General features: G+C 32.1%; 1 protein-coding gene across 3 annotated transcripts in view; it reads right to left on the reverse strand.

The window, feature by feature from the left end:
- LOC116777095 (FH1/FH2 domain-containing protein 3) overlaps nucleotides 1–27242 on the reverse strand; it is a 42870-nt gene that overhangs the window by 1715 nt on the left and 13913 nt on the right. For 2 of the 3 annotated variants that reach the window (XM_061526016.1, XM_032670451.2), the window contains 7 exons: nucleotides 11034–11143; nucleotides 7033–7091; nucleotides 6485–6669; nucleotides 5813–6294; nucleotides 5628–5728; nucleotides 4686–4979; nucleotides 4057–4604 (listed from right to left, as the gene is read on the reverse strand). In XM_061526016.1, the coding sequence (XP_061382000.1) occupies nucleotides 4072–4604; nucleotides 4686–4979; nucleotides 5628–5728; nucleotides 5813–6294; nucleotides 6485–6669; nucleotides 7033–7091; nucleotides 11034–11143 (1764 nt within the window). In that variant the 3' untranslated portion in view covers nucleotides 4057–4071. Of the gene's footprint in view, nucleotides 1–929; nucleotides 1046–1281; nucleotides 1398–1819; nucleotides 2013–2161; nucleotides 2380–2744; nucleotides 3003–3230; nucleotides 3354–3499; nucleotides 3707–3926; nucleotides 3930–4056; nucleotides 4605–4685; nucleotides 4980–5627; nucleotides 5729–5812; nucleotides 6295–6484; nucleotides 6670–7032; nucleotides 7092–11033; nucleotides 11144–15584; nucleotides 16015–27242 lie in introns of those variants that run through there. The other variant, XM_061526017.1, reaches the window with a different exon arrangement.

Below are 27242 nucleotides of genomic sequence, written 5' to 3' on the forward strand. Positions count from 1 at the left end.
TAAGTCATATTATAAAATCTTTTCCGCATCCAGAATGCTGACACAAACTTTACAACAAACTTTTTGTATCATAATGTTGTAACTTTTGCTGTTAGGAATAATTTGAGAGAAATATTATTTATTATTATCAACGTCATTTCATATTTACTTAGTGCTTATTAATGCAGTGTACTTAGTATTTCAGACTTGTACATTTTTACATTTGCTGTCAGATTATTATATACTGTTGGATTATCAGATACGGAAATTAAATTTAAATTTACAAACTACATATTCATCAATAAATTGGTTCATAATAAATTAATTGTTACTGAATTACAGTTAAATTAAATGAAGCCTGCTTGAAGTTAAAGAAGTGAAGGAGAAGGGTTATAAAAATAGTTTTCTTAAAACGATTTATTAAAATAAAAAATCTCATTCGGTTCAGCTTTAAATTAACGAACCGAAATACAGTTTAATTTGAATAGTATAACTAGCTCGCGACTCCGGACGGGAATTAAATACATAAATAGTTATTGTTGATTTAAAAAATGCACTGTAATATTTTATTTATAGGAAAAATATTGTTGGTACCTAAATAAAAAAACCTTACATCCAGCCAATACCGTTATGTGTAAATAATTAATTACTTGAGTCAAGAATAATTGTAAACACCCACATGTATTTGTTATAATCTCATCAAGGCATCGTGCAATCGCTTTGCAAACCACACATTATCAAAGAAGTTATATATCACGGAAACTTTTGATTAACAAATGTCTTCTAATATTATGTACAGTTAATAAATTAAAGTGAAAGTTATAAGTGTAAATAGTTGTGTCAAATGTGCGCGTGTTTTTGTGTTATAGTATGTCTGTGTACAAACGTTTGATCTGTAACATTTAGCTGGTTGTATGTGTGTTACTATGTGTGTTTATGTATATACTTACTGGAGTTTCTATCGACGAGCCTGTTTCGGCGACGGTCCCTAGCGAGCGGACGTCTCTTGGACGCTGGACAACGTACAAGGCTTTTTATGATTTCTTCGTCAGCTGTCGCGTCGCCACTGTAAGATAAAATAATGTAAGAAGTCATCGGTGACATCACATAAAACATATATTCAGTGCTTTATAAATTATATGACTTTCTACATTCTACTTCTGCTTCCGGTTAGGCAAACTCATAACTTTTTATTATTAATTTGACTCGTCGATAAAGAAATGTATGGTGCTACATTGTGTAATAAAAAGAAAATGTTGAATGGTATTTTATAAGGCAGCAGGAAGTTGTTCTGAGATTTACTTCAACACAGGGTGTGCGTTCCGTCTGATGTGACGCTCCGGTCCATCAGCTCGCAACAGTTCTTTGAGGGCGGTGTCCGCGCAGGCATCGCCCGACTTCCCACTGTAGTTGCCCATCTGGATACGTTTGATTATTCATGGATTATTAAAGAAGTATCAAAAATGTTTGCCTTTCGTTACTTAGAGAATGGCAGAAAGGACATTTAGTATTTAGAAAATCGATGACATAACACTGGATAAAAAACTCAACAATTAATCCCAGTGTTTATTCTAAGATTAGGGATTTATAAATTATTAAGAAGATCTGATTAATAACTCTTTTCTTTTATTATATATTAAATACCGAATTGTAGGTTTCAGCGTTCTGTAACAGTACCTACAAATGTTATTCCTTTTTGTAAACTAATAAATTATAATGATCACTTTTATAATTGTAATATTTTGACGGGAGATACACGAGACATCATCATCGTCGTATCTTTCTTAGGCTACTATGACATTCACTAACTACTAGAATCTAGATAATATAGATTACTAACATCGATAATCATTTTCCCCCTAGTCTTATTCCTCTCTCGATGATTGGCCCTCTTCTCTAACTGCTGCAACACTCTCTCTCTGGTGGTCCGGTACTCCAACGCAAACTCCGAGATCACCTTCAACAGCTCTGAGGGCTTGGAACGCAGTATGTCATCCGATGCCATCCCCACGTATATCAGAAACTTGGTGTATCTAGAAAGTAATTATATAAAATGAAATATTGTAATTAAGCTACGTATTCATTACAATAATATGAATATTTAAACATTCGCTTGCAATTTAAATTCGCATCGCCTTGCAACGCCAGTCTTATTTAATTACTTACCAGAAAATTTGATTACCTGCTCATAACCCTCTTCTTGATAAGTGATAACAAGATGATCCTTTCGGCGGCATCGGTGAGGAATTCGTTGATCTTGGTCTTAAAAATTTGGGAGCTGTCGTGCTTAGCGACACGTTTCATATGATCCCAGGAAGCTTTGCAGTCTGCTTCTAGTTTCACAAGGTTGGAACTAAGGACTTCGAAGTCAACTTTTGAAGCTCGTATCACGGGACCAACCTGGAATATGGTAACTAATCTTGAAAAAAAAAAACATTTATTTCAAAAGTTTATTCCATATTTTGGAAGTTTGTTGATTCAGAAAATCTATGACAACGAGAAATCAACGGATTTTGAAAAAAAAAAACTTTCCTGTAACAACTTAGACATCAGAATAACAAAGAGATGATTATAATTTATATAAAAGTTCTCTGTACTTCTTATGAAAGTTGTCAGGAAAAAGATATTTTGTATGAGGTAGCGTCTCACAAACTGCGGAAGTTGTTGTCAGTTGTTGATCATATAATTTTATAGAAGTTCACACAGCTATCTTTGTACAGACTCTATAGTTGAGGACATAAATTAGCACATGCATATATTCTCACCTCGCTGAAGAAATCTGTTGTATCTGGGAACTTCTCTATTATCATCTCGCAAATATGGTATAATAGAGGATGTTTGTGAACAGTATCTTTGACCTCCATAACCTTTGAAAGATAATCCAGTCGGAATCCCTTGACTTGCGTGCCATTTAGAAAACTGCCAACTGACCTCAAGGTTGCAAGGATTACCTTAAAAGTCTTGTTTACTTTAAGCAGTTCAATACCCTGCTTAAGGTCCATTAGGGGTTCGGCTATCTCTTTCTAAAATTAAAACACAACATTTTTTTTAGGTAAAAGTAATTGTCATTTCTATACAACTTGTGATGTTGTTAAGGATTGATATATTATGTATTTAGGTTTACCAAAATAACAAGATAACTCAAAAACACAACACAAAAATATAATCGTTATTTACTTCAAAATATAAAAAGTTATTTTCATAATTCTGACTTGTACTTGTACATGTATATATGTATATATATTATTTACTTCCAAATTGTCAAAGTCCAGCTTGAAGACCCACAGCTTGAGCCTCGAAGAAAGCTCATTGATGGAAGCGAGGGTGAGAAGGAACTGCTCCGCACTGCCCAGGGGAAGGTCAGGGTTCGCATACTAAAAAAAATATATGAAATAATATTGCTTTCATAAAAATTAAAATGATTGTTTCAGATACATCTGCTTATTTGAGTATGAAGTTTATTAATACTAATCAAATGGTTTTAAATCTTTGATATTAGTTTATTCTTTAGCTCGGTTACCTGTGCTTCCTGAATCTTAACTTTTTCTTCTTGAGTAGGCAGCATGGTCAGTAACTTCTCAATGCCCTCTCTTCCGATGACAGTGGCATCCATCTTCATAATGGCTGCCTTTATTGTTTGCGGAGTTGGTAATTTTTTCATCGCTATATTGATAGCGTTTGATCGCTTAGCGTCCAAGATCAGATTTCTCTTTGGTTCCATTAGTTTCTAAACATAATATATTTTATTTTAATATAGATTTTATTACGTAAAAGGAAAAACATTTAGTTGTATCTGTGGTGTTCTGTTTTGAATATCCTCAACAAACGAAGTATAAAACTATAGAACGAGCTAAAGTATTTCGTTTTATACTTATTTAAAAATTGTAAATAAAAAGAAGGGTTAAATTGCTTCAATTTAAAGTAATACAGGGATCTAAAATACTTACTTCCTGAAGAGTTTATCCAGATGAGAAGACATGGAAAAAAGAAAATGAAATAAGTAACTTTTTTTATACAATGTTAAAAACAAGTTAAGGTATCTCGTAAAGAATATCCATTTCAATGGGTTTTTACTTATTAAAAAGACAAAATTTAATAAATGTTTTTACTAACCTTTATAATGAGATCATTAGACCTAGATTCAAAAAGATGTTCCAACATGTTTGTATCTAAGGCGACTTGGGGAAGATCGTCCCAAATGGATCCTCCAATTTTGGTTTTTACTGGAGCCGGAACAGGTACCTCCTGAATCTCTCTCCAAAACAATTTCACAGTCTTTTTATTCTTCTTTAAAGTGGAATTAGCTGAGTCTGTCTCAGTTGGAGGATTTGATGTATTTTTTGGCAAAGTAGGGAAATTAGTTGGCGGCGGTGGGGGCAGGTTCATAGGGGGTAGCATACTGGGAGGAGGAGGTGGTGGTCCATTAGAAGCACACACTCGTTGAAGCTGATGACATTCCATTTCGTCGTCGGAATCATGTCGCAGATCGGAAAAGTCCAAGTCGCACAAGTGGAATTCACGATTTAGACAGCCTTTCTTTAATTCTTCCCAGTGCAAATCGTTTTCTGATACTTTAATCTCATGTACCTTTGGGGATTTTTCTATAGTAGGACTTTTTATGATCTCTGAATATAAAAAAAAAAAAATAAGACAGAAAATAATAAAAGCAATTATAAAACGTATTATCAATTTCAGAGTTACCATACCTTTTGACTTAGATTTGGCTAATTCCTCTTTGGCTTTTGAAACAATCCCAGCCATATCAGATACTCTGATAGGTTTTTCGTCTGTGGCTGAATTCAAAGGGCTGGTGAGTCTTTGAGCGATATCCTTAATACTGTGTTCTCTATTTAACAGTATCTCCCTGTCATCCTTGGGCTCGGGATTAACATCTATTTGTTTCTGCCGCATTGCAACGAGAGAGTCCGCTGTGTTTACACTATGACCTAGCGTTCCATTTTGTATTCTTTGCTTTAAACCAGTTGTAAATCTTTGGTTGCCTGAATAAAAAACGGTCGAGGTTCAATAAAAAGTGTGTCTTAAGTATATTTTTATAAGAGGTTGAGCGATTACAATGGGATGATAGTATGTAAAAATTAGTGGGTTAGAAAAACAAACCGTTAACTAAAAGGCTGGGTAGATTCTTCCTATTAAAGTCTTCTTCCTCATTAACTGAATTACTGTCTCCATTCATCGTGCTACAGCTATTAGGGTACTTGCTAGACATGAATGAATTCGAGCTGTAACTGCTACGACTTATACTGCTAAAGTTGTATTCACTACTATCAAAATCGCTATAACTGTATCCGTTAGGGCTTGTGCTTTTCATCAATTCTTGCTGCTGTATCATGTGATGAGCTTGTCTTGCGTATCTGTCCCTTCTTCTTTTTAGGGCAGTACTTAATTCTTTATTTTCTTTTGTATCCAGTATGGACGGCAAGTACTGGGGTCTTTTCGGAGTACTCGTTATAATATTTGATTCCATCATGACTGGTGAGATTGCTGTTGGTTGTTAGTTATGTAATGGTGAGGCAAACAATAAGTTATGCTAGTTAATTGAACACGTAAAACAAATAGTGATATTATTATGCAATGCATAAATAATGCATGCAGAAAACCAAAACACATTACAATTTAATGGCTCATACCTTTTTCCCTCTCTTCCTGTTTCTTTGACTTTCTTCTTGTTGTTGTGCTTAGATTATGACTCCTCTTTCGTAAAGATGTTATCACAGACTCATCAAGTTGCCTTAAAAACAAATAAAAAGCATTTATCATGACAAATTACTATATTGACGTGTCATATAATAGTGTGATCGTTTTATAAACGTACTTGAGGGCTGTACCCGTTTCGTCACCGTCCTCATAAAGAAGTACAGCTTCGAATATCTGCAACTGACGTAACAAATCTAGGTCCGTTCCTTGCTTGGACATATATAACTGTATAATGTCATCGATCCCCTGATCCTGCAGGGAATCAACTTGATCATAATACAGATCTCTATCGGGGATGTTATTCAAACATCTGTTGATTAAAGTTGTCACGTAGATGAGCAATTCGGTGTCAGAAGCATCGAAGTCCTGAAGAATTTTCATCACGTTGTACCACGGTTGCCTAGCGTTGGAAGTGTCAACGGCCACGATTGCCTCAATAAAGAGAAGGCAGTTCTTTTCGGTATATTCAACGAAAACTAAGAGGAGTTTCAGAGCTGTCTTGACGACGTGCCTTAATTTGCTAGATATGAGTGAATACAGCCATTGAATACAGCGCTTGTGATTCATCACACCATGCATTCCATCCACATAGAGAAGAATCTATGAAAATAATGTATTTATACATGTTACTGTTTTAATATACGTATATTTCTAATATGAAATTCTAATTCTCCAGCTAAAATTAATTATTTTTATAAAAAATCTTAAAGAGTACAAAAAAAAATAACATATTATATTATAATTTTACTTATGTACATATTAGTTATTTATTTATAATTATTTTATATACCTGTCCAAGAGCCCTCAATATATAATCCAAGTAGTTATGATCTGCCATATTGGCAACTTGCATAAGGCAATCCAGGCCTTTATTAGCAACGAATTCATGTACCAGATCCTTGTCTGATTGCAGGATCTGCTTAAGGGTGAATAATGCCCGCCGGAGTTCCCGACCCTGGGAGTGGAGCAGCCTCTCTAGAAAATGAGTATGTAATGAAACAATTTAGTATTTCGTTCGTGATAAAAAGGATCCTAGGATAAAAGGATCATTGGTTTGTTTAGCTTTGGATAATGCCCTACGTTATAAATTCTTTTATATTACACTATTTTAATAATTATATTTTTCATTCTCTTCATGTTTATGCCAAATCACATATTACTCTTCATAAAGAGTACTCGGGTATCTCTTATTATTAATTTATTTATTAAAAATAAAAGATACCAGAGTTTCATTAATAATAATGTAAATATAAAGATGTGATTATAATTTATTATAATTTGCAATGTAATATTTTATTTAATTAATAAGTATCTGTAAAAAGTTAAAAGTTTTCTTACCAATAATAGCATGGACTCGAACAGAGAGTTGCGTACGTAGCACCAAAGAATTTTTGCGGCTTAAAGAAAGAATAGGTACATTAGACTAACAATCAATAATATTAATAAAAACGATACGTTTTGTAATAACTGAACGATGTTTTGAAGCATCATAAAATTTTAAATTAGAGATATATGTATATTGAAATTCTATGTTTAGTCAGTATTGCTATACCTTAAGACGTGTTTTTAAAAGATGCCTTTGATATAAAGAAGACAATTCATTCTAAAGACACTCTTTCGGTATAAATCTTTATATATATATATTCGTGTGCATGTCTCGGAACTCCTTCTAAACGGGTGCATTTAGGTGGGACCCCAGACGATAAAAATTCACAAATCAGTCCGGCAGATGGCGCTGAAGTAGGTGGTTAGGATAGAGGTCATTTAAAATGAAAAATTTGTATATGTATAGTTTTAACACAAAGTGTCCTTAAACAAATGCGAAGAAAGATAATATAATTTAATACCATTTGAATTGTCACTTAAACAAATTATTATAAAGAAAAGGCTAACTAACGAACACACAAGTCATATTTGTATCAAAACCTTATATAAAACCTTAAGTTTTACTTACGAGAAAATTCTACAAGTTTTGGTTACATTTTTATATTTGTTTTCGTAAAATAAAATAAGCCTTGAATTATTGTTTTGTAAGTACATATGTGTAATACTATTCTTTGTAAGTATTAAATTTTTGAGATTTAAAATAAGGTTATTCAAGTTATCGATTAAGTGGTTCAAGGGCTTATATGAATTTAGCTACATAAGTGCCCGAAAACAATTAACCGTATACCTTATTATCGCTCGAGCTATATATATATATATATATATATATATATATTTAAACATTTTCATTTACTTATAATGGAAATACATTTTAAATAAGCAAACTGTTTAAAAATCGTAACTTGAAATAATTATTACGCAAAATGTTGTAAATTTCGATAAACCCTACGCATTAATTGTCATCAAAAGAATAAACTGGCACGTAATCACACTTAATCGAGTCATAGCACAAAAATGCCTTAATTAATTTTGGCAGAAGTTGTGACTCTTACACTGCTGGATCTATGCTCAAACAAAGCAAGGAAGCCGGCTTTTAAGTGAAAAAAACTGTTTCAAATTCCATTCAGATAGATACATACATCACAGACAGATACACATACACATATCCACAACAAAGTTATAACACTCGTCTTTTTGCATCGAGGGTTTTTGAATTAAGACGCGAAGGAATAAGTTGAGTAAGGATTCTATCAGAAGGAAAGTTGAATTGAGATTAAATTTTAAAAAGGAAAAATGATGTGAAAGAAATTCGTTATAGTGCGTAACCAGTAGTTCTAATCCTCATAATAGTTCTGAGAAAAAAGATAAGGAGGACAATATTTTGATTTTTATTTATAAACAAAACAAGGACAACATGTTCATTTTAAACATTTCTATCGTCTAATTTTTTTATCCTATAAGCGTAAAATAAAAAGTTTTATAAATCATATATGAATTAAAAGTAACTATAGATATCATAACACAATTTTGTAAATAACTAATTTTCCTAGTCACGGGTATTTGAATCTCTATAAACACTCTTTAGACCGTAATGAAATCTCTCAATTAACAACTCACTCTTCAATATAATCCAAAGCTTCCTGGAAGTCGTCCTCGGAGATGTCATCTTCGGAATCCAGGATGAAGGTATGAGGGATGAGGGAATACTCCACGTCCGCAATCCCTGAATCTAACGATCCCTGTCTGCTGATGTCGCCCACAATAGTGGCTCTATCGACTCTTAGTATCGTATGAGAAATCGCAACGGACTCCATCATATTGTGTGCTACCATATACAGGTTGATATGTTTACGATTTTTAGCTATTATTTTTATTATCCCTATTATGAAATAGGTAAATCTTTCAATAAAAAATTATAGAACCTGTATGTATATATGTTTACCACGTATTATTTAACTATGACTATTTTTAAAACGTACGGACTCTCCAGGAATTTAAACTAGCGCTTCCGATGCTAGTTGATTCGCAACTAAACCGTTCCCAATAATTCCGTTCCTTAAATCGTAGCTCGGCCATCTATTGATACCGAAAGCACAGTGGCGAAAGCTTATTAAAAATTCGACTAGTTATTAATTTATAAAACAATGAAAATTTTAAGGAAGTTATAATATTAACATTTCGAACATCCTGTATATACGTTCATAGTGCAAGTTCATTGTGAGCTAGTTTTTTGCGATGCATTCGACTTCATTGCGATTGAAATGTGGCTCGAAAAACTTTGTCACGTCAAACGCTCACGGTTTCGCTCTCCGATATAGGTTTCCACACTTTCTAATAAAAAAGATATCCCTACATTTGCGTTGCTTTGTTTGACACAAATTCGTATTGACAATAACAAAAGTAATATCAAACGATTGCATTTTAAAGTTTTTTTTTTATTCACGTGACTTGATTCTGTTCATTCTTTATTGGGAAAAATTTTTAATATCTTTTCTTGTTAAATGAAACTAATATATTTTCGGATATACTACGCGGATTTTATTATTTTAAAACTACATAAACCCGACGTTTCGGTTACTTTTCAGCAACCGTGATCACGGGCATCACATCTCGTCTCACCGAAACGTCGGGATTATGTAGTTTTAAAATAATAAAATCCGCGTGGTATATCCGAAAATATATTAGTTTCTTTTAAATGAATAAAACTCGCGAAAGTCTTAGATCTCATCATCTTTTCTTGTTTATTTCTATTATTAATATTTATTTTATGTGAAGAGTAGATTAGTGGCCGAATAAACTGTGACACGCCAAACTAAATCCAATCCTAGTAAATATAAATAACATAATAGGTGATAATCAATATGGCACATCGCAGCTATTATGTCAGTGATAAAAATATCGAAACCGAAATTTAATTCGGTTATAGAATTCTCTATTTCGGAGTATTCGAGGAGCGGTGATGTTTACCCGGTTTTATGTAACAGTAACCTAAATAAATGAACATGTGTCGAATTCTACTGAACTATTTTCGCCCGTTTTAAACTGTGGCGATCTTAGCCTTCGATGGGAGTAGACTGACCTCTATAACACTATGTAAATAATTAAATATTCACATGAATCATTTAACGTCTCACCAAAGTTTGTGACATAACAACACATCGAAATGCTATGAGTTTTATATTTTATCGGTATATCCGTATATTCACGTGGGATAGCCGTTAGTGCACAGTCGGATGCATCCAGTAAAGGATGTTGTTCATCAATCTTCATAAAAATAATAACCGGCACCCTTCAGTCATTCATAATGTTTATGTATCTGACGCAGTATTGACATTAAAATTTACAAGGTAACTTGCTATTTGAGAGTTTGTTAACAAAAATAACGAGCAATGCTGTTTTGCTATAATTTATGTCTATTAAATGTGATAATGTCTTAAAATTATAGAAATATATTATTAAGTTATCCGAAAACAGACTTGGATGGAGAAGAAAGGGGTAAAAAGAAAAACAGGTTGTGATATTTAATAATTACTAGAAAAAATAGTTCAGAAAAAAAATCCGGTTTCAGTAACGATTTTGAAATATTATATATCAAAATAATATTCACGTTGTCATTATTTTAATAATTAGATAAATGTTTTTGTAGAAAAGAATATTTCCCAAAATATATCCTATTTCCTTATTGTCCTCCAAGAGGCAGTCTCCAAAAATATGTCTTAACATATAAAATTTACCGAAACGTTTATATATCTAGCAGGCAATACCTAATTGTTTTGAAATATATATATATGAATGTTAAATTTTATCAATTGTCAAATATATGAATTAATATAAATTAATGTAAAATCCATTAACTTAAATATAGATATCAACATATGCGTAATATTAATATTTTATGGATACGTTTAACTGAATAAAAAATGTAAAATGTTGTCAGTGGCCGATTCTCTTACCTCTCTTGTAATCCTTCAAGTTCTTCATCTTGCTCTCCGAGAGTCGAATCAAGGTCCAAATACGGTCCGTAGTCACCGTCTTTGAAAACTTGCAATGTAGCATCGTCCAGCTGCAAACAATACACATTTAAAATTTAATAAGTTAAACATTTTTTCTTTGATAGTTATGATAAGCGCCCTCTAGTAACGTTGGTAGATATTATGATTGTCACACGAACTTGCTGCGTTATGTCTTTAGGAGTATGAACACTAGATGGCGTATATACATTTTATATTTTGTTATTCCACTAGTGTTATGAGAATATCTGTAAAACTAAGTCATCAAAATAATAAAAAATAAGTTATAGTAAGAATAAAAAATATTTATTGTAACTTAAAAACATTGTACCATAGTAATGGTTAAAATATTAAACCTCAATAGCAGAAGGAATAACTTACATAGCAATAATAATAATAATAGGACCAGACTGAACCTTCTGTGACTTTAAACATTGTTCTTAGTTTTAAATTACAGTTATAAAACAATGACTTCTAGTTAAAGCCGAAGTATTCATTTATTATTATGAAGTGTAGGTATTGTATGTTAAATAGATACGATTATTAAATATTATAATATTAATTTAATTTAATTTATAAGAATATTTACTATATTGATATTTATTACAATATTGCAAGCGTATTAACTCCGACAAGAAACAAGATGACGACGCTTCCAAACGGGTTTGGTGAATTGTTCCTAGAATATACCTATTATAAGCTAACGGATTCCTTATCGGACTCATAAAACATATCACAAGTTATTATGAAATATAAATTTAATTACGGCTTGTCTTCTCTATTTGTTTTTATTAGCATCATCTTATTGCTTTGTATATTATTACGGGATTACGAAACAAACTTAGCAATTTGTAACTCAAACAAAAAATATTATTAAGTAACGTTTTCTGTAGATATAAATGTATTTAAGATAGTTTTGTACCGTGTAAGGACCTTTTTGAATCGTTCCTACCCTCTGGGAAAAACCTTAATGTTTCCGCTTCACGGCCCATAACAATAAAGCGATTTGATTCTTACGTATTTTAAAGTAAAAATTGAAATAAATTTGACGTATTTTATTCCGTTTACAATAATTTAGTCACATACATACAACTTAGTTCATCAACACGAGTGGTTAGTGTGAAACGGGAAACGTAAAAAGTGCATGACCCATTATCTATTATTGAGTCAGTGTGTCCCAAAAACAGAGTGAGTCAACCAACGGAATTAGATTTAAGAATAGTAGACAAGATGTCTTCAGCGAATAAGTCAGTTTACTGGCAAACAGCCACTTTGCATTAATCGCGGAAAATATTAAATACAATGAATTCTTAGTCATTTCAAGACAAAAGTTTAATTTTTTTCTAACAAAAATTTTATATCATTCAACGTGTACAAAATAAATCTACATTGTAAAAATTACGTTTGTTTGTGAAAATGTGTTAAAATTAACATAATATATTACACAACGTTATTAAACATTAAAACAGTTATCTTCAACGGAGATAAATTTCACATGCATATTGAATTAGAAGCACAATGCATAACTGGCTAAATGATGCCGTTTCATGCCTAATTTTTCGAATAGCCTACCAAATATTTTGCACACTCCCACGGTATAATATGCTAAATTATAGGATTGCTCACCAAAAACGAAAAATTAAATAATTTAACTGGAAATTGCTGGACAGAACTTTATAATTAAAGTAAATAGTAATAAAAGTAACCAAGTCAAAAAACATTTGCCAAAACGACTCGTTCAAGAGTAACAAACAATAACTTTACTATCACATTGGTTAAAAAATATAATGTGGGTATAGGCAACTTTTAAAAGCTTAATACAAATAAACCATCAGTGCAGCCTATGTATTTTAAGTTTATTACATGATTAAAACTTAAATAATAATTACGAGCTCACTAACGAACTAACTAAGAATAGGTTGGTTGTAAATTTGTACGCTGTAGAAGTAGGAGCGAGAGGTATAACAGCCAAATCCCTCTACAACCTGCTAAAAGACTTGGGCCTGTCAAGAACTAACATCAGTTCATTATTGGAACGTGCGTCGAAGGCAGCTCTAGGTTCGTTTCAAATTCGGTTAGGTAGGGAGAGGAGCTTGGACAGCGAAGGTGAGCGTTTAACGCGCGTTACATAGGGGCCCCTTAAAGCTACACCTTGGTCGCAAGTCCCAGGCACTGTTGAAGCTCCTCTCCCTGCCATGGACCCGGCACCGGCACCGTGAATCCATGGAATGCTGAGAGGTTTCGTCTCATTTCATTATTATATAATAATTTTATATTTTATTGGAAAAAATAGAATAGATATACACATTTATTTAATTCCAAGTTTATGAATGAATGTTATTTTTATGATTTATTCCGCGAAAATAGAAAAAGAAAAATGTGAGAAATCGGGAGTAGGTACGTACTTCTAATATTAATGTATTCTTTTTGGCCGCAGTTTTCGAAAGTATTTTTTGTTATTATTAGAATATATGAATCACATTAGAAGTATTTATATAAAGCACACAGTTTACTTATGGTATATATATATATATATATATATATATATATATATATATATATATATATATACATATATATATGATGCACAGTTTAAAAAAAAATATATGCAAGTCATAAAAACGTCTTTGAATTTCTTGAATATTTTTGTAACTATATTACAATAAAGATTTCAATTCTATTTGTGTTAGCACAATTTATTTTTACATCTCGGTGATGTCATATCAATATGGCTTCTAGCTAAGAAACATCTTTATCCGTTTAAGGTTTTACAGTAACACGTCAAGTTTTTACGTAATTATTTCATGTTTGTTTACGTTTATTGTACAAAGGAACATATAAACATAGTGTTAGATTTATTATTGAATAATTGAACATAAGTTTTTGTAAGTTGAAGAATACTTTAGTTATAGACGAATAATATTTAACAAAAAAAAACCCGTATATTATAAAACTCATCTGTTTTGTTTTTGTGTGTGTGTTCTGTGTTCTTTCGTAAAATACCGGATAACTATTATTAACATCTATTTAAATGTATATAAACTGAATTAAAAAATATATACATATAAATCTACATCGTGTAACGTCAAAAAAAAAAAAGATTTTCACGTGTGTGATAACTTAAATCATACGATGTAAATATCAGAATCAAAATGTTTGCTTATGTTGTCCTTCTCTTAATTCCGGGTAATCTTCGGAACCCGTGTAAACATTTTAATGAGCTTTTTCCCCTGGATAATACGAGATTTTTAAATGCGATATTTTACAGCGAATAGCTTTTTTTCCTGTCATTTCGTCGCTAATTCCAAACTCGCTAAGAAATATACATAAACAATTTTTTTCTTAATTAATATTAAGTCATCAATATTTTAATCTGATAGAGAAACATTACTGATATATTTACATATAAACTCAACGTATAGGATGTTAAATTTTGTTATTTCCGTGAGCGAATCCCTCGTTCAAAGCTAGTAACATAAGCTATGTGTTGGAGATATATGCTTTTTAGAACGAATCTATTGTCTGTGATATGTCTGCTAACGCTACGTACACGTCATGACAGTTTAAGATGTGAAGCATATAATTAAACGTTTTATTTCTATTAAGTATTCTTATATGCAATCCAATAGCATTGATTAACAAACGACCTAACAAACCATTGGTACGTCTAGATTATTTAAAAATAAATCTCTTGTTCTGTTCTCAGCCTATACATTTTAAATTAAACATTGAGAAGTGTCTGTATTATAGATCCTAAAGATATTTATACAACAAATTACTAAGAACGAAGAGCCATGAACAGCTGCGTAACGGAACGGCTAAGAAGGTGGGATGCCACGACTGTGTAATTTGTTTACCAAAATTCAAGGTTGCTATAAAAGTATACCCAAATATTTATATAATGTTTTGATCAGAACATATATCTATGGATTTGGTGTTCGGATACTATTATTTTTCAAATATTATATATTTTTGCATCTTTTTCCAAACGCCAGATGACTGAAAATAATATTATTCTTAATAAAGATTTTTTGATTAAATAATCGAATAGTTAATTTTATTGAACTTGGTTGAAAGGAATCAAGTTTGCTTACGAAAAGGAAATTCAAGAACTATATTCTTTTGTTATATCAGTTTCAAAAAGAAATTGTGGTCTTTGTTTTGCTCGGTCATTCAAAAAGGGTAGGATGTTCATTGTCAATTAGAATAAACTAGTGGATATTAAAGGAAAGGTGCAACGAAATCTAGCTTATATGGTAAAGTTATGTAGAATAAGTAATTCAGACGTCGTGGTATATCGTGTCGAGACTGGCTCCACGTGGGCGAGCATTCAAATTCTACTCTAAATTATTATTCCGTATGCAATAATTGCACGTTATGTCATCGACTCTCACCTGAACGCAACGCAAATATTTAGAACAGATAATTTTAGACAAATACCACCGACTTGCACTGACTCCTTAATATGACGCGTTTTATAATAATATCACTTACCCTGTGTGGCGCTTGCAGCAGACGATGCACAGCGGCTATTTGGTATGATAGGGGGATGGTCGTGTTGAAGGTGTGGTACAGCGGCCTGGGAGGCTCCCTTACGTTGTAATCCATAAATGGATCCAAATCGTTCAAGTACTGAACGCGACATACGAACGAGTCCGCTCCTATTTCCCTCATCGCGCCGCTAACTCTATTATTATCACCAACTTTCACTAATTCAATCATATTTATTTCCTTAATCACTGTTAAGATTTATGAATCACAGTTTGTTTTTTGTAACATTACATTGTCTTCATAACTTAGGTATACAAAAGGTACTATAAAGAAATAAAATGGGACATTGAAATTTAGAATGCACAATAAGTAACTCGCGAAGTATCTTTTGAAATTTATGATGGCAAAGATTTGTAACTTCGGCCAGTGTGCGGACACGACTGCGAGCCGACTGAAGAACTCATGGTGCAGGAAAACACAAATGGCTTGATGGTTGTTACAAGATAAACGTTGCCAATAAATACAACAAAAGCCATGATTTAAGTTTTGTGGTTTTAAGAAATATTTGCAGATTGTAATCTTAGATGCACAGTTAAGTAATTCTATGCTATTTTAATGTTAAAAAATTTAAATAATTTAGAAAACGTAAACGTACATGTGTAGCTCTTGACCCTTTTTAATTGAATTTTCAAAATATGTGATATGTGTATAGCTGGATGTTTTTTTGTAAACAGATTGATTTATTAATTCATATATAATTGATTTTAATTTGCTACGTAACAGAAAAACTTGTTTGGCTAATTGGAAAGGACATTATGATTATTAGAGCCATCCTTTCTAGTAATTATTTATTTAGTTATAATTGTTGCATCTCCGCAGTAAAGCAACATCGAGCCGATGCAGACGATCCGGTTTCTTGACCCAGAACCAACTGTCTCTTTCGCACCGTTAAAAAAATATACACACCATGCACTATTGTATTACAACACAGAGTTTGTATAAAATCAATAAAAAAAATATTATTATACACTAGATGAGACCACAGCTTATATTACTCGTGCCTTCAAATTTTTATTTAGATTCGAATTTCAAATTTAATTCAATCTACTCATTGGTCACTTGTAAGTCGGACACCGCATAAAAGATCAGTAAGTGGTGTTCAGTAAATTGGTAATGAATAGAATGGCCTCGGCTTAATAGCCAAGGACGTCTTTGTAAACCTTATTGATGTGTTACACACCGTAATATGATATCAAATGACAATTTCAATTAAATTAACAGTTTTTAAACCATACTGTGCGATTGTTGACATGTTTGATTATATACATATATGTAACAGTGCAAATGTCTAAGTATTCATAAGCTAAGTAAAACCATTATACAACATTAACAGGCTTACTTGACCCCATTGTGTCGTTGCCTTATGTCATAGCTATATTTATAATGGACAATGGGCATTTAATTTAAGATGTATGCTTGCGACATACGGCCGCATGCTGGGCTGCCGTGGACGCTATACAATTTACATTTTGTATCTCGATTTCTAAACTACGGATTAAAGGGATTAAGATATGCACTCGTGGAAAAGTTAAACGAAATGTTTTTTACGCGAGATATTTCTTATGAGATCTGATTGATACTATATTTGAAGTATTTTATAAATACTCAACTTGATATGTTACTGATATTTTAAGTTATTAAACAATGTTTCTTATAAATAGAAGTTAATGGATTGATATTTACAGCACTACTTTAAATAGATCAATATTTACGTTGACTTTTACGTGTCTTGGCGAAAATCATCCGCTAACTCACACTCGCTTAAATATTTTCTATACCTTACGGTTTATAAACTAATATAATTTTAGATTTTTGATATATCAATGTTTAAAATAATTTCATTAAAATTTTATACAGTTTTCTTTTATTCGTTCAAGAATTAAAATTAAAAAGCATTTTCATAACATGAACAGAAATGTTTATCCTATAATAGACTTAGAGTGGACGAGAAGTAATTTTATAAAAATTTAGACCATTTAAGTAGGACGGGGGCTTTCTACAGCGGAAAATGACCGTATACCTGTGGAGAGTATATCAGGAGCTGTGATATAAAGAATGATGGCAACGATGTCATAGTAAAACACATCAAAATTCATTAAAGATTAAATGTAGTTATTATACGAGTATAGTGTTGATTGTTCGCAGTAGGCAAAAATAATGATTGGAAATTTCATTTTATTTACAAATTTTACTCTCATACCCTAATAAAATTATTTTCTTGTTTTTGTATATTATAAATATTTACATTTAAATAAACAAATATTTCAACAAATTACTATATTCATAAGTTTCAAATTATGGGGTTTTCCAATAGGGACGCTTGAACTTTGACAGCTGATTGCGGCCATGTTGTTTGAGTGACAGCTGTCAAATGCAGTGTGTTATATTTATTCCGTCCTCCCAAACCACCATGGCAGGTTACAGTGTCGAGCAGCACGTGCAAATCATAAAATTGTTTTATGAAAATGGGTCTTCAGTTCGAGCAACGTTCCGCGCACTTCGCCCGTTTTACGGTCGCGATGATCGTCCTGCCGAGTCGACTATCCGTCGATTGGTGGACAAATTCGAGTCAACCGGGTCAGTTAACAATCAGCCGGTTCCCGTGCGTCAACGTAACGCGAGATCTGCCGAGAATATCGCCGCTGTGCGCGACAGTGTCCTCGAAAACCCGCGGCAGTCAATTCCGCGTCGCGCACAGGAACTCGGCCTTTCGCAGACGACAACTTGGCGAATTTTGCGTTGTGACTTGAGCCTGCACCCGTACAAGATCCAGCTGACCCAAGAGCTCAAGGTTAATGACCATAGACAGCGCCGTGTGTTCGCTGACTGGGCATTAGAGCAGTTGGAAGTTGACGCCGATTTTGGCAAAAAAATCATCTTCAGCGACGAGGCGCATTTTTGGATGAATGGCTATGTCAACAAGCAAAATTGCCGTATTTGGGACGAGACCAATCCACACGAGGTTCACCAAGTGGCAATGCACCCGCAGAAAGTGACTGTTTGGTGCGGATTTTGGGCCGGAGGCGTGATTGGTCCGTATTTTTTCGAAAACGATAATGGTGTGGCCGTCACCGTCAATGGTGAGCGATACCGGTCGATGATAACCAACTTCTTTTGGCCTGAAATCGAGAATATGGATCTGGACAACATGTGGTTTCAACAGGACGGCGCTACGTGCCACACAGCACACGCTACGATGGAAGTTCTGCACGAGCAATTTCTGGACATGGTCATCTCGCGCGGAGGCGACGTGAACTGGCCACCGAGATCGTGCGATTTGACCCCGCTGGACTTTTTCTTGTGGGGTTTTCTTAAGTCGCAGGTCTATGCCAACAAGCCGCAAACCACCGATGCCCTCAAAGTCAACATACGCCACGCCATCGATCAAATACAGCCCGATTTGTGCGCCAGAGTCATCGAAAATTGGACCTTTCGTGTGCGCGCCACCAACCGAAGCCGTGGCGGTCATTTGAATGATGTCATATTCCATACATAATGGGGTCAATAGACCTTCCAAATAAAAAAAAATTTCGCAAATATCTTTCCTACATGTATTTTTTTTGCATTTCAAAGATCAAGCGCCCTTAATGGAAAACCCTTTATTTACGGTTTATTGTAAACTTCATACATTATTATTTACGTATTTCTATTTTATTACAAATGCATATTTTTCTTTACTAGCATAGAATTATAAACCTCAAGTCCATGTGATAAGGCATAGATTTGGTTAAATAGGTACATGATGTACATTAAAAGGGAATTTTCTCATAATACTCATATTACGAATGCGCTAATCGGCATCGCTTGTTACAGCGTTCGATTCACGGATCAAATTAATGAGTGTAAGTAATAAAAAGTCAAAAGCAAACAGAATATATATATATTAAGTTCATAAAATGTATGAAATCGTATGAAAATTTGTTACTGGAAAAGGTGATTTGAACAGGTCTTAAATCTTAAATAGTCTTAAATCTTGACGTAACATAGTTTTAGGACATTTCTTTTACATTGATAGATTAAAGCAAGTTTGTTAAACTTGTTCCAGTGAGTTCAAGTTCATGGTGGTTCAGGAGAAGCAGTCGTGATAGGCGATTATACGGACGCGGTCGTGTCCGGACTTCACGATGCTATGGCCTATAAGTTGTAACTAACGATACTTCCATAGACCTGATGTTTTAAATTTTTATTCAATAGATTATTTAATTAATAGTTATTCAATCAAAATATTAATTAAAAATTGTAGCTTGATATAAATTAATATTTATTTATAAAACTGTCGTGTAAACTTTAAACGTATCCAAAAATGCCACAAGTTATAAGGAATATTTATTAACACTAGTCACTGTAGTGCTGGCTGTTTTTGTGTATCTTTATTTTATTTAAAAATAACTAGCTGTTTGTAATGTAAAGGAGTTTAAACAAAATAACAAGCTCTTCAGCATTATTATTTCATTATAACTATTATTTTGTGCAGATCGCTTAAACAACGACTAAAACCATCGGGTGCCTCAAGCTAGGCGCCACGTGTCTCCGTAGTCACAGGTCCTGAATACGATTCAGACCAAACAATGAATTAAATGTTTTGTTGTTTTATCTACTATGAATATTTTTCATATTATATCGCTATCATAATTCATAGTTTCTGGTTAATGTTAATTTATAATTGGTTTTTGTAAACGTGTAAATAACAAAGCGATCACATTTAAATGTCTTCAAATAGATATTTCAATTATTAAATTCTTTATATATCCTGCATGTTAGATTTTTATATCTCGGGCATCTAAATATAAATTAATAATTTAAGTTATATATAATAATAAATTCTTTATAAATTTAAGTGAGAATAAATATTATTAAGGCTTTTTTAACATAGATATATAAAAATTTTCAACTGCAGAAATAAATGTTTCGTTACAATTCATAAATTTTATGTATCTATGCTAGAATTGTTTATGCATCGTTGCACTTAAGAAGAGACTGAATACTTCCTAATAGAAACAATACAGTGAAGATAGTACTTATATGATTTAATATCTTAACAGGTGAAATTTTTATTTACGTAAGTAATTTCTACAGTATTTTTCGTAATATAAAAACTATAGATATTATATGTACAAATGTTTATAACCAAATAGTTAACGTCCGAGAAATATATGACGATTTCATAATAAGCTAAAACAAAGATTCCTTTAAAAATATAATAGCGTGTAGTGAAAGTACCGTAGCATTCAAACGAACAGTATGCACATCAAGCACTTCAAAGATAAATCATTAAAGTGTGTGACCGTTTCGAATTTGCATTATTTATTCTGGTATGCGTTGGGACTTTTGTTACTTGTGTATTCGTTTGTCTATGTAAGTACATGGCGATACTAAAATTAAATGTATATTTCTTGTGTTTAATTTAAAGATCATCTGCTTGGAGGCTGACATAGGTAGGCGATTGCGCAACGTATCGATAAAAACTAACCCATTGTCTACATACAGCTAATACCTATTAGGTATAATGTTCGTATATCAGTCTAGAATGTTGTGGAATGTAATAGATGTACGAATTAAAAATAAACATGGTGTAATGAGTAATAGTTCTTAAAAAACAAAGAGTTTAAAATTGATGTCTTTTATAAAACTTATCATGATGAAACAGAGACATTAGCAAAGAATGTTCTTAAAACAAACAATAGAAATAAGAATTAAAGAGACAGTCTTTTTTGATATCTATTTAAAACACCATTAAGGTACGAACTGTTTGAAACATATTTAACTTTCAAGCATGGAAAATGAACAACAATTTAAAACAGTTTTATCGACAGCATAGTACAGACTTTCTGACCGATTTTTTTTTTCATTTTTAAAGGTACCTCATAACAGAATTCCGTTGACTTTGAGGACCAAACATCATGATTTAATGGAGATACATATATGATATTTTTGTTAACTGGACACTATAGAAATGTGTACTTTTAAGGCAATTTCCAGGATACTAAGTATTTTGAACAAAGATTCAAGTGTTTATTTTATTATGGCACTATATAATATATAAGGATTTGTTTAGGAAATCTGCGATTATTTTAGAATAATTGATGCTCCAAATGATTATAAATGACAATAGAAGGTTTGATTTACATAACAGAGAGTCGCGACTGTAATAACAGCTCTTTGTGTAACGCTTAGAGAATGTGTTTTTATCAAATAATCCCTTGCATTGATATAATTAAGTATTAGTAGGATATTGTTAAACATTATGGACACTTTGCGCTTATATTTGTTAATACTTTATTTTGCACGCTATATACTAAGTTTTTAAAGTTGAAGCAACACTAAGGGTTTATTTGGTATATAGAAGATTTTATTGTTTATGACATACGTGATTATTTCAATAATATCATCATCCATTAGTATGTATGTGGCGGCTCAGACTTTCGACAGTTCGCGACGTGCGTTCACGTTCGATCGACTTCCGCCAGTGGATCATCAACTCAAGCTAACATTGCACAACGTTTGACATATTATAAGATTATAAAATTATTTTGAGTCCGCACCACCAAGGCGTCATCAATAAATAAAACATTATTTAAAGATTAACAAGAAAGCTTAACCGACTTGGCAATTAGATGTGCTAGCTGTACGGAATATCTAACATCGTAAGGAATATTTATAAATCTATTAGAAACGTGTAAAACTTGACGTGAGTCAGGTGTCATCAGCTATTATCAGTGACGAAATTTCGTCACAATCTAATGTGATTAAGTTGTTTAATTTTTAACTAGTGTATTGTGACCCAATTCATAATCTAGATGTAGAAGCAGCATAATATCAAGTACACACACACACGGTGTTAATTGTGTATGTACAACATTATATTAAAAATTTTGTTAGATTTCGATTTAATATATGTAGACTGTAGTATCGTTTATTTCATTTGTTACATCAAACACGAGAACTGATTCATGTTTTCTTGTATTGATAGCGTTTTTTCCCTGTTTAATTATTACTTTAGCATTCAATTCTGTTTCGTTTCTAGGGAATGACAAATTTCTTATTTTATTCAAGATGATCTTTTCAATTATATATGCTTCATCTTTTAATGAATGTAGTACTTTATCAAGAACTTACTACAACTGAAGTATGTTGTTAAGTAACTCACTTTGTCTTTTATCATTCCTGTAATATGTGACAAAACGGTTAATGCGTTATTATTTTTTATTAGTGGAACCCGTTTGTGACATCTTTTACATGACCTCTAACATAAGTAGTGTTAACAAAGCTGTGGGAAATTCAGAAGACGTTGTTTTCTTTGTTAGTTACGTTATTATAAGCGATATAGCAAAATTATAGGGTAAATTTTGTAAGAGAATATATAGGTTTTTAAAAAATATATGGTTCCTTATTATAGTTTATCGACTGCGGATAAGAAATAACTATTCAAAATCCTTAAGAAAAACAACCTTGGTCTTAGCAAAACAGTGACAAAAGAATATCACCTATGTTTGGAAATATTTTTCTGATCCTGTTTTATTATTATTATTAAAGATTAAAAACAGTAAAATTTAAATAGAATGGGTATAAATAAAAGTTAGTTATCACAGAAAAATTCTGTTCAACCGTTTTTTTTTTGTTAAGAGTGAAATGTTTTAAAATAAATAAAAATATGAAATTCCACAATAACATTGCCTGGATGCAGTGCCCAGTGCCGCTATGGTAAAATAAAAAAATTCTAAAATCAAAAATCTTATTCACAAAATAACTCCAGACAGACATTATAAACTATGAAACTAAAATTTTTTTTGCATCCCTATATTTTTCTGGCCGGATGGTAAATATTCTTATCTATTCTTCGCTTATCTCTATTATAATCGCCAGGAAAATAAGAAACTGCATTATGAAATCCCCCCAAGGCCAGATGTTTAAAGGCTGGCGATTACTTTTGAAATTATTATGAAGTAATCATGTTTGGAGTATTTATTCTTGAAAACGTCAGAACGAACCAAAATAGATGTTACTTCAGACCTGATTGTAACATGGCAACTAAATTTTATTATATAAAACTATTAAAATTCTATTTCAAATGATATTTAATTTAAACTTGTCTCATCAATCAGGCATTCGATAGCATATTGTTTCCAGTATTCTTGAAAAATATCATATCATATTTCAATAATCGGGCACAAAAATTGTATGTGTTAAAAAAGCTGTTAATAAACAAATATCCTTGATATAGCCAATGACGAATTATCGACCAATTACAGTCAGACGTTAATTTCAAAGTAAATGTTGCACTGTGATGAAGGTGTAAAGTTTCATAGAGGACCGTCACTTCCTTAGTGAATTATAATCATAGTCAAAAGTCACTTGACAATGACAATTACCCGTTTTACAACTTTTTTAGTACAAAAAAGTACTATTTTTAACTTCGATTTTGAATTTACTTCAATATATGACAATTCTGAAAAGTTTTCTTCCGTATTAAAGGTAAACTTATCTTAAAATATTATAGTTACGCTCTAAATATAATTTTTAATATTAATCTGAACCGGAAACAAGAGGACAATATTATTCTTGTTTATTTTGTTACATTTATTTACGTTTGACATTTCGACTTGTTATATTTATATTTCAAGGTACCAAAATAATATTTTAAATTTTTTCGTAAGCGATTACTCTATGCCAAGGCAGCGTAAATTTATCTATACGAATATCATATGTAATTATAAAATGATGCAACCTCATAATGTTTTTGCCTTTAATTACGGAATTCGCTGTCGAGATAGTGTACTTAATTACGTTATGATTTATTACTGCTTGGTTACGCCCTCATTATTTTCAAAAATATTGAGCGCCGATTAGACTATGATCCTTTATATTGCATCAAATTTTTCATTGCGTTTGATGATTACAACTCTAGTTTAAATTTGTTCAGCGGAACGAAATAATTTAAAGACATATTTTCGAGTCAGGAGTTCTGTAACAGCAGGTTTGATCAGGCTATGAGTCACGTGCTTGGACCCTTTAAGGGCATCCGAACCCCGTGAGCGTGATCGCTTCCCGTGACCATCTATTGTTTAAGAAATAGGCCATTACGATCGTTATACAAAAATATACCTTATTTGATGTTTTCTCCGTTTGAAAATTTAATTTAACAAATTCGTTATTTCTCATGCACGACATTTGTTATGGACCGTCTTATTTGGTTTTGTGGTGAGGAAAGAAACTTAAATAGAACTATCTAATTTGAGCGTTAGTGACGAAAAACTTAATAATCACAGCAAATACGACTGATTTTAACTATTACGTTCATTCAAAAGAGGCTAGACCTATTGTGTAACATTCAGTGAATACATTAACAAGGCGCCCACACATTCCCTCACATTACTTTCCCACGTCTGTAGGTATGTCACCGGCTCTTTACCCCAGCGTAAGTAAAGGACGAATTTTGAATATGGCTCAGATACAGATGACACAGCGATAAAAGGTGTTGTTTATCACTCCCTGTAGAACTTGTCTGTAATACAAGATATTATAATTTGCTTTCTAAATATATAGTTAGATAACTAAATGGCTTTGATGGAATGGCTAGTCTTTAAGCATCAATGAGTATTAGTTTGAACTGTGTCAAAATGTTAATACGCCGCGGGTCATCAATAACAGCCAAGCTCCTCGAAGTAGGTCTTAGGAACATCGTTACAAGTCGCATCCGACCGTGAAGTATGTAGCCATTTGTATAATATTTCACATTGAATCTAAATTGTTTTTAATTTTAATTTCAATTATTGAGTTCTGAATGGATTTATTATTGTTGCATTGAAGCGATAGGTCATTTATATTATAAATAAAACTCCTTATATATTTCGAGAATTCGTAATAACATTTAAATAGGTTTTAAAGGTCACGTTTTTGATTTAATCATTTAATGAATTTAACTCTGAAAACATCTCGGTATCAGACAAATAAAAAAAAATCGTATTCGTATATAAGTTATGTGCCATTAATGTTCAATCGAACATAGTTTACATCATTAGTAGAAACTTATATAAGAAAAAAAGGGGTAAAAAATTAATATTAGATTATAATGATAAATTTTTATATTCTTCAAGCGACTTTATAGATTTCAAACAGACATATCATCATCATTTACATTAGTAGGTCCCACATTTCTCGTGACACAGCAGGATTGGGTATTACAGTTATTTTACATAATTTGTATTATACGAAACAAAGTATTCTTTTAAGACTTTAATGATCTAAAATTTAATAGTGTGCCAATAAATAAATAAAATGCTTGACAGGAGCTTAAAGGGTTTCTGATGTGTGCACATTTCACGTAGTTAAAAGGTAAGTAATACCGAGTAAGGCTTCAGATAATTTATAGCCCGTTAATAAACAAGAAAGTCCAATGTATGAGTGCCATTCGATATAAGTAAAATATGTTTTGAGAGTTCCGTGGTTGCGGGCGACGCGGGGTCAACGGCTCGGCCACTCCACATTCGTTCGTTACGAATTGATCACGAACGATGTTCATAAAATTACTGATAGAACCTTAATATTTAAATCAATTTTTTTGGTCTAGCCGTTTCCATAATACCTTTATTCTTAGTCATCGAGATAAGCCCACTCCTAGAATTATAGTTTTGGACAGCAAATTAATTATAATTGACAATTGAATAATTGCCTTTAATTTGGAAATAATTTTGTCACGAGTCTGTATATAATTTGAAATATTATTTGAAACATTTTGGAACCCTGACTCACTAAATCCATATATTTTATAAAACGAATATAATTGATTGTTGAAAAAAGTGATTTATAGGATGTATAATGCATCAAGACATGCGTAAGAGACCAATAATGATTTTTCAAGAGCCGGTGCAATTATTGATAATCCAATTCTTCCAAATGAGTACTTAGGTGCTTGATTTTATTTGAAATTATCAGTTAAGATCCAGGTTTGTCGCTTTTTTATCATAATTTGTCCATATTATTATTACTAAAAATACATTGAGTAATTTGACATTGTAACAAAAACTACTGCACCTGTATCTTGTGTAGACTGTAATTGGGTTTAAATATATGAAAGTATCGCTTTTATACGATATGTAATATATCTGATAGTAGTTAATAAAAGTAAATATTTATGAACTATTAAATCATGCTTGAGAGCCCGTTGACAGTAACGTTGCAATGCACATATATTTATAACTGAATCCTCGGTGCTTTCCATCCCGTGAAACCACTGATTAAGAAGCTTTCTATTTCTTTGTTCAATTAATTCATTAAAAAAACTTACGCGTTGTGGTAATTGCGAGGCTGACAACATGTTCATTTTGCGGATACGTTACTTTTTTAAATTATCTGTTCTCAATTTAAACAAACATGGCGTCGTCTCTTAGCTGATCGATTTCTTTTTAACAGCCAACGGCAATGACAAACCAGTTTGACGCGGTTTAATTATATTTATTTTTTATAACAATGTCATTTGGTTACAATGTATCTTCATATAGAGATGGTTGTGTTGAGGATATATATCGAAGCCTCTATAAAGACTAGGCCGTTTATAAACATTTCACAACTAGGTTATAAAGATGACCATAGTTCCAGACGTTT

Source organism: Danaus plexippus, chromosome Z (genome assembly GCF_018135715.1).
Source record: "Danaus plexippus chromosome Z, MEX_DaPlex, whole genome shotgun sequence".
In the NCBI taxonomy this organism is placed as follows: domain Eukaryota; kingdom Metazoa; phylum Arthropoda; class Insecta; order Lepidoptera; family Nymphalidae; genus Danaus; species Danaus plexippus.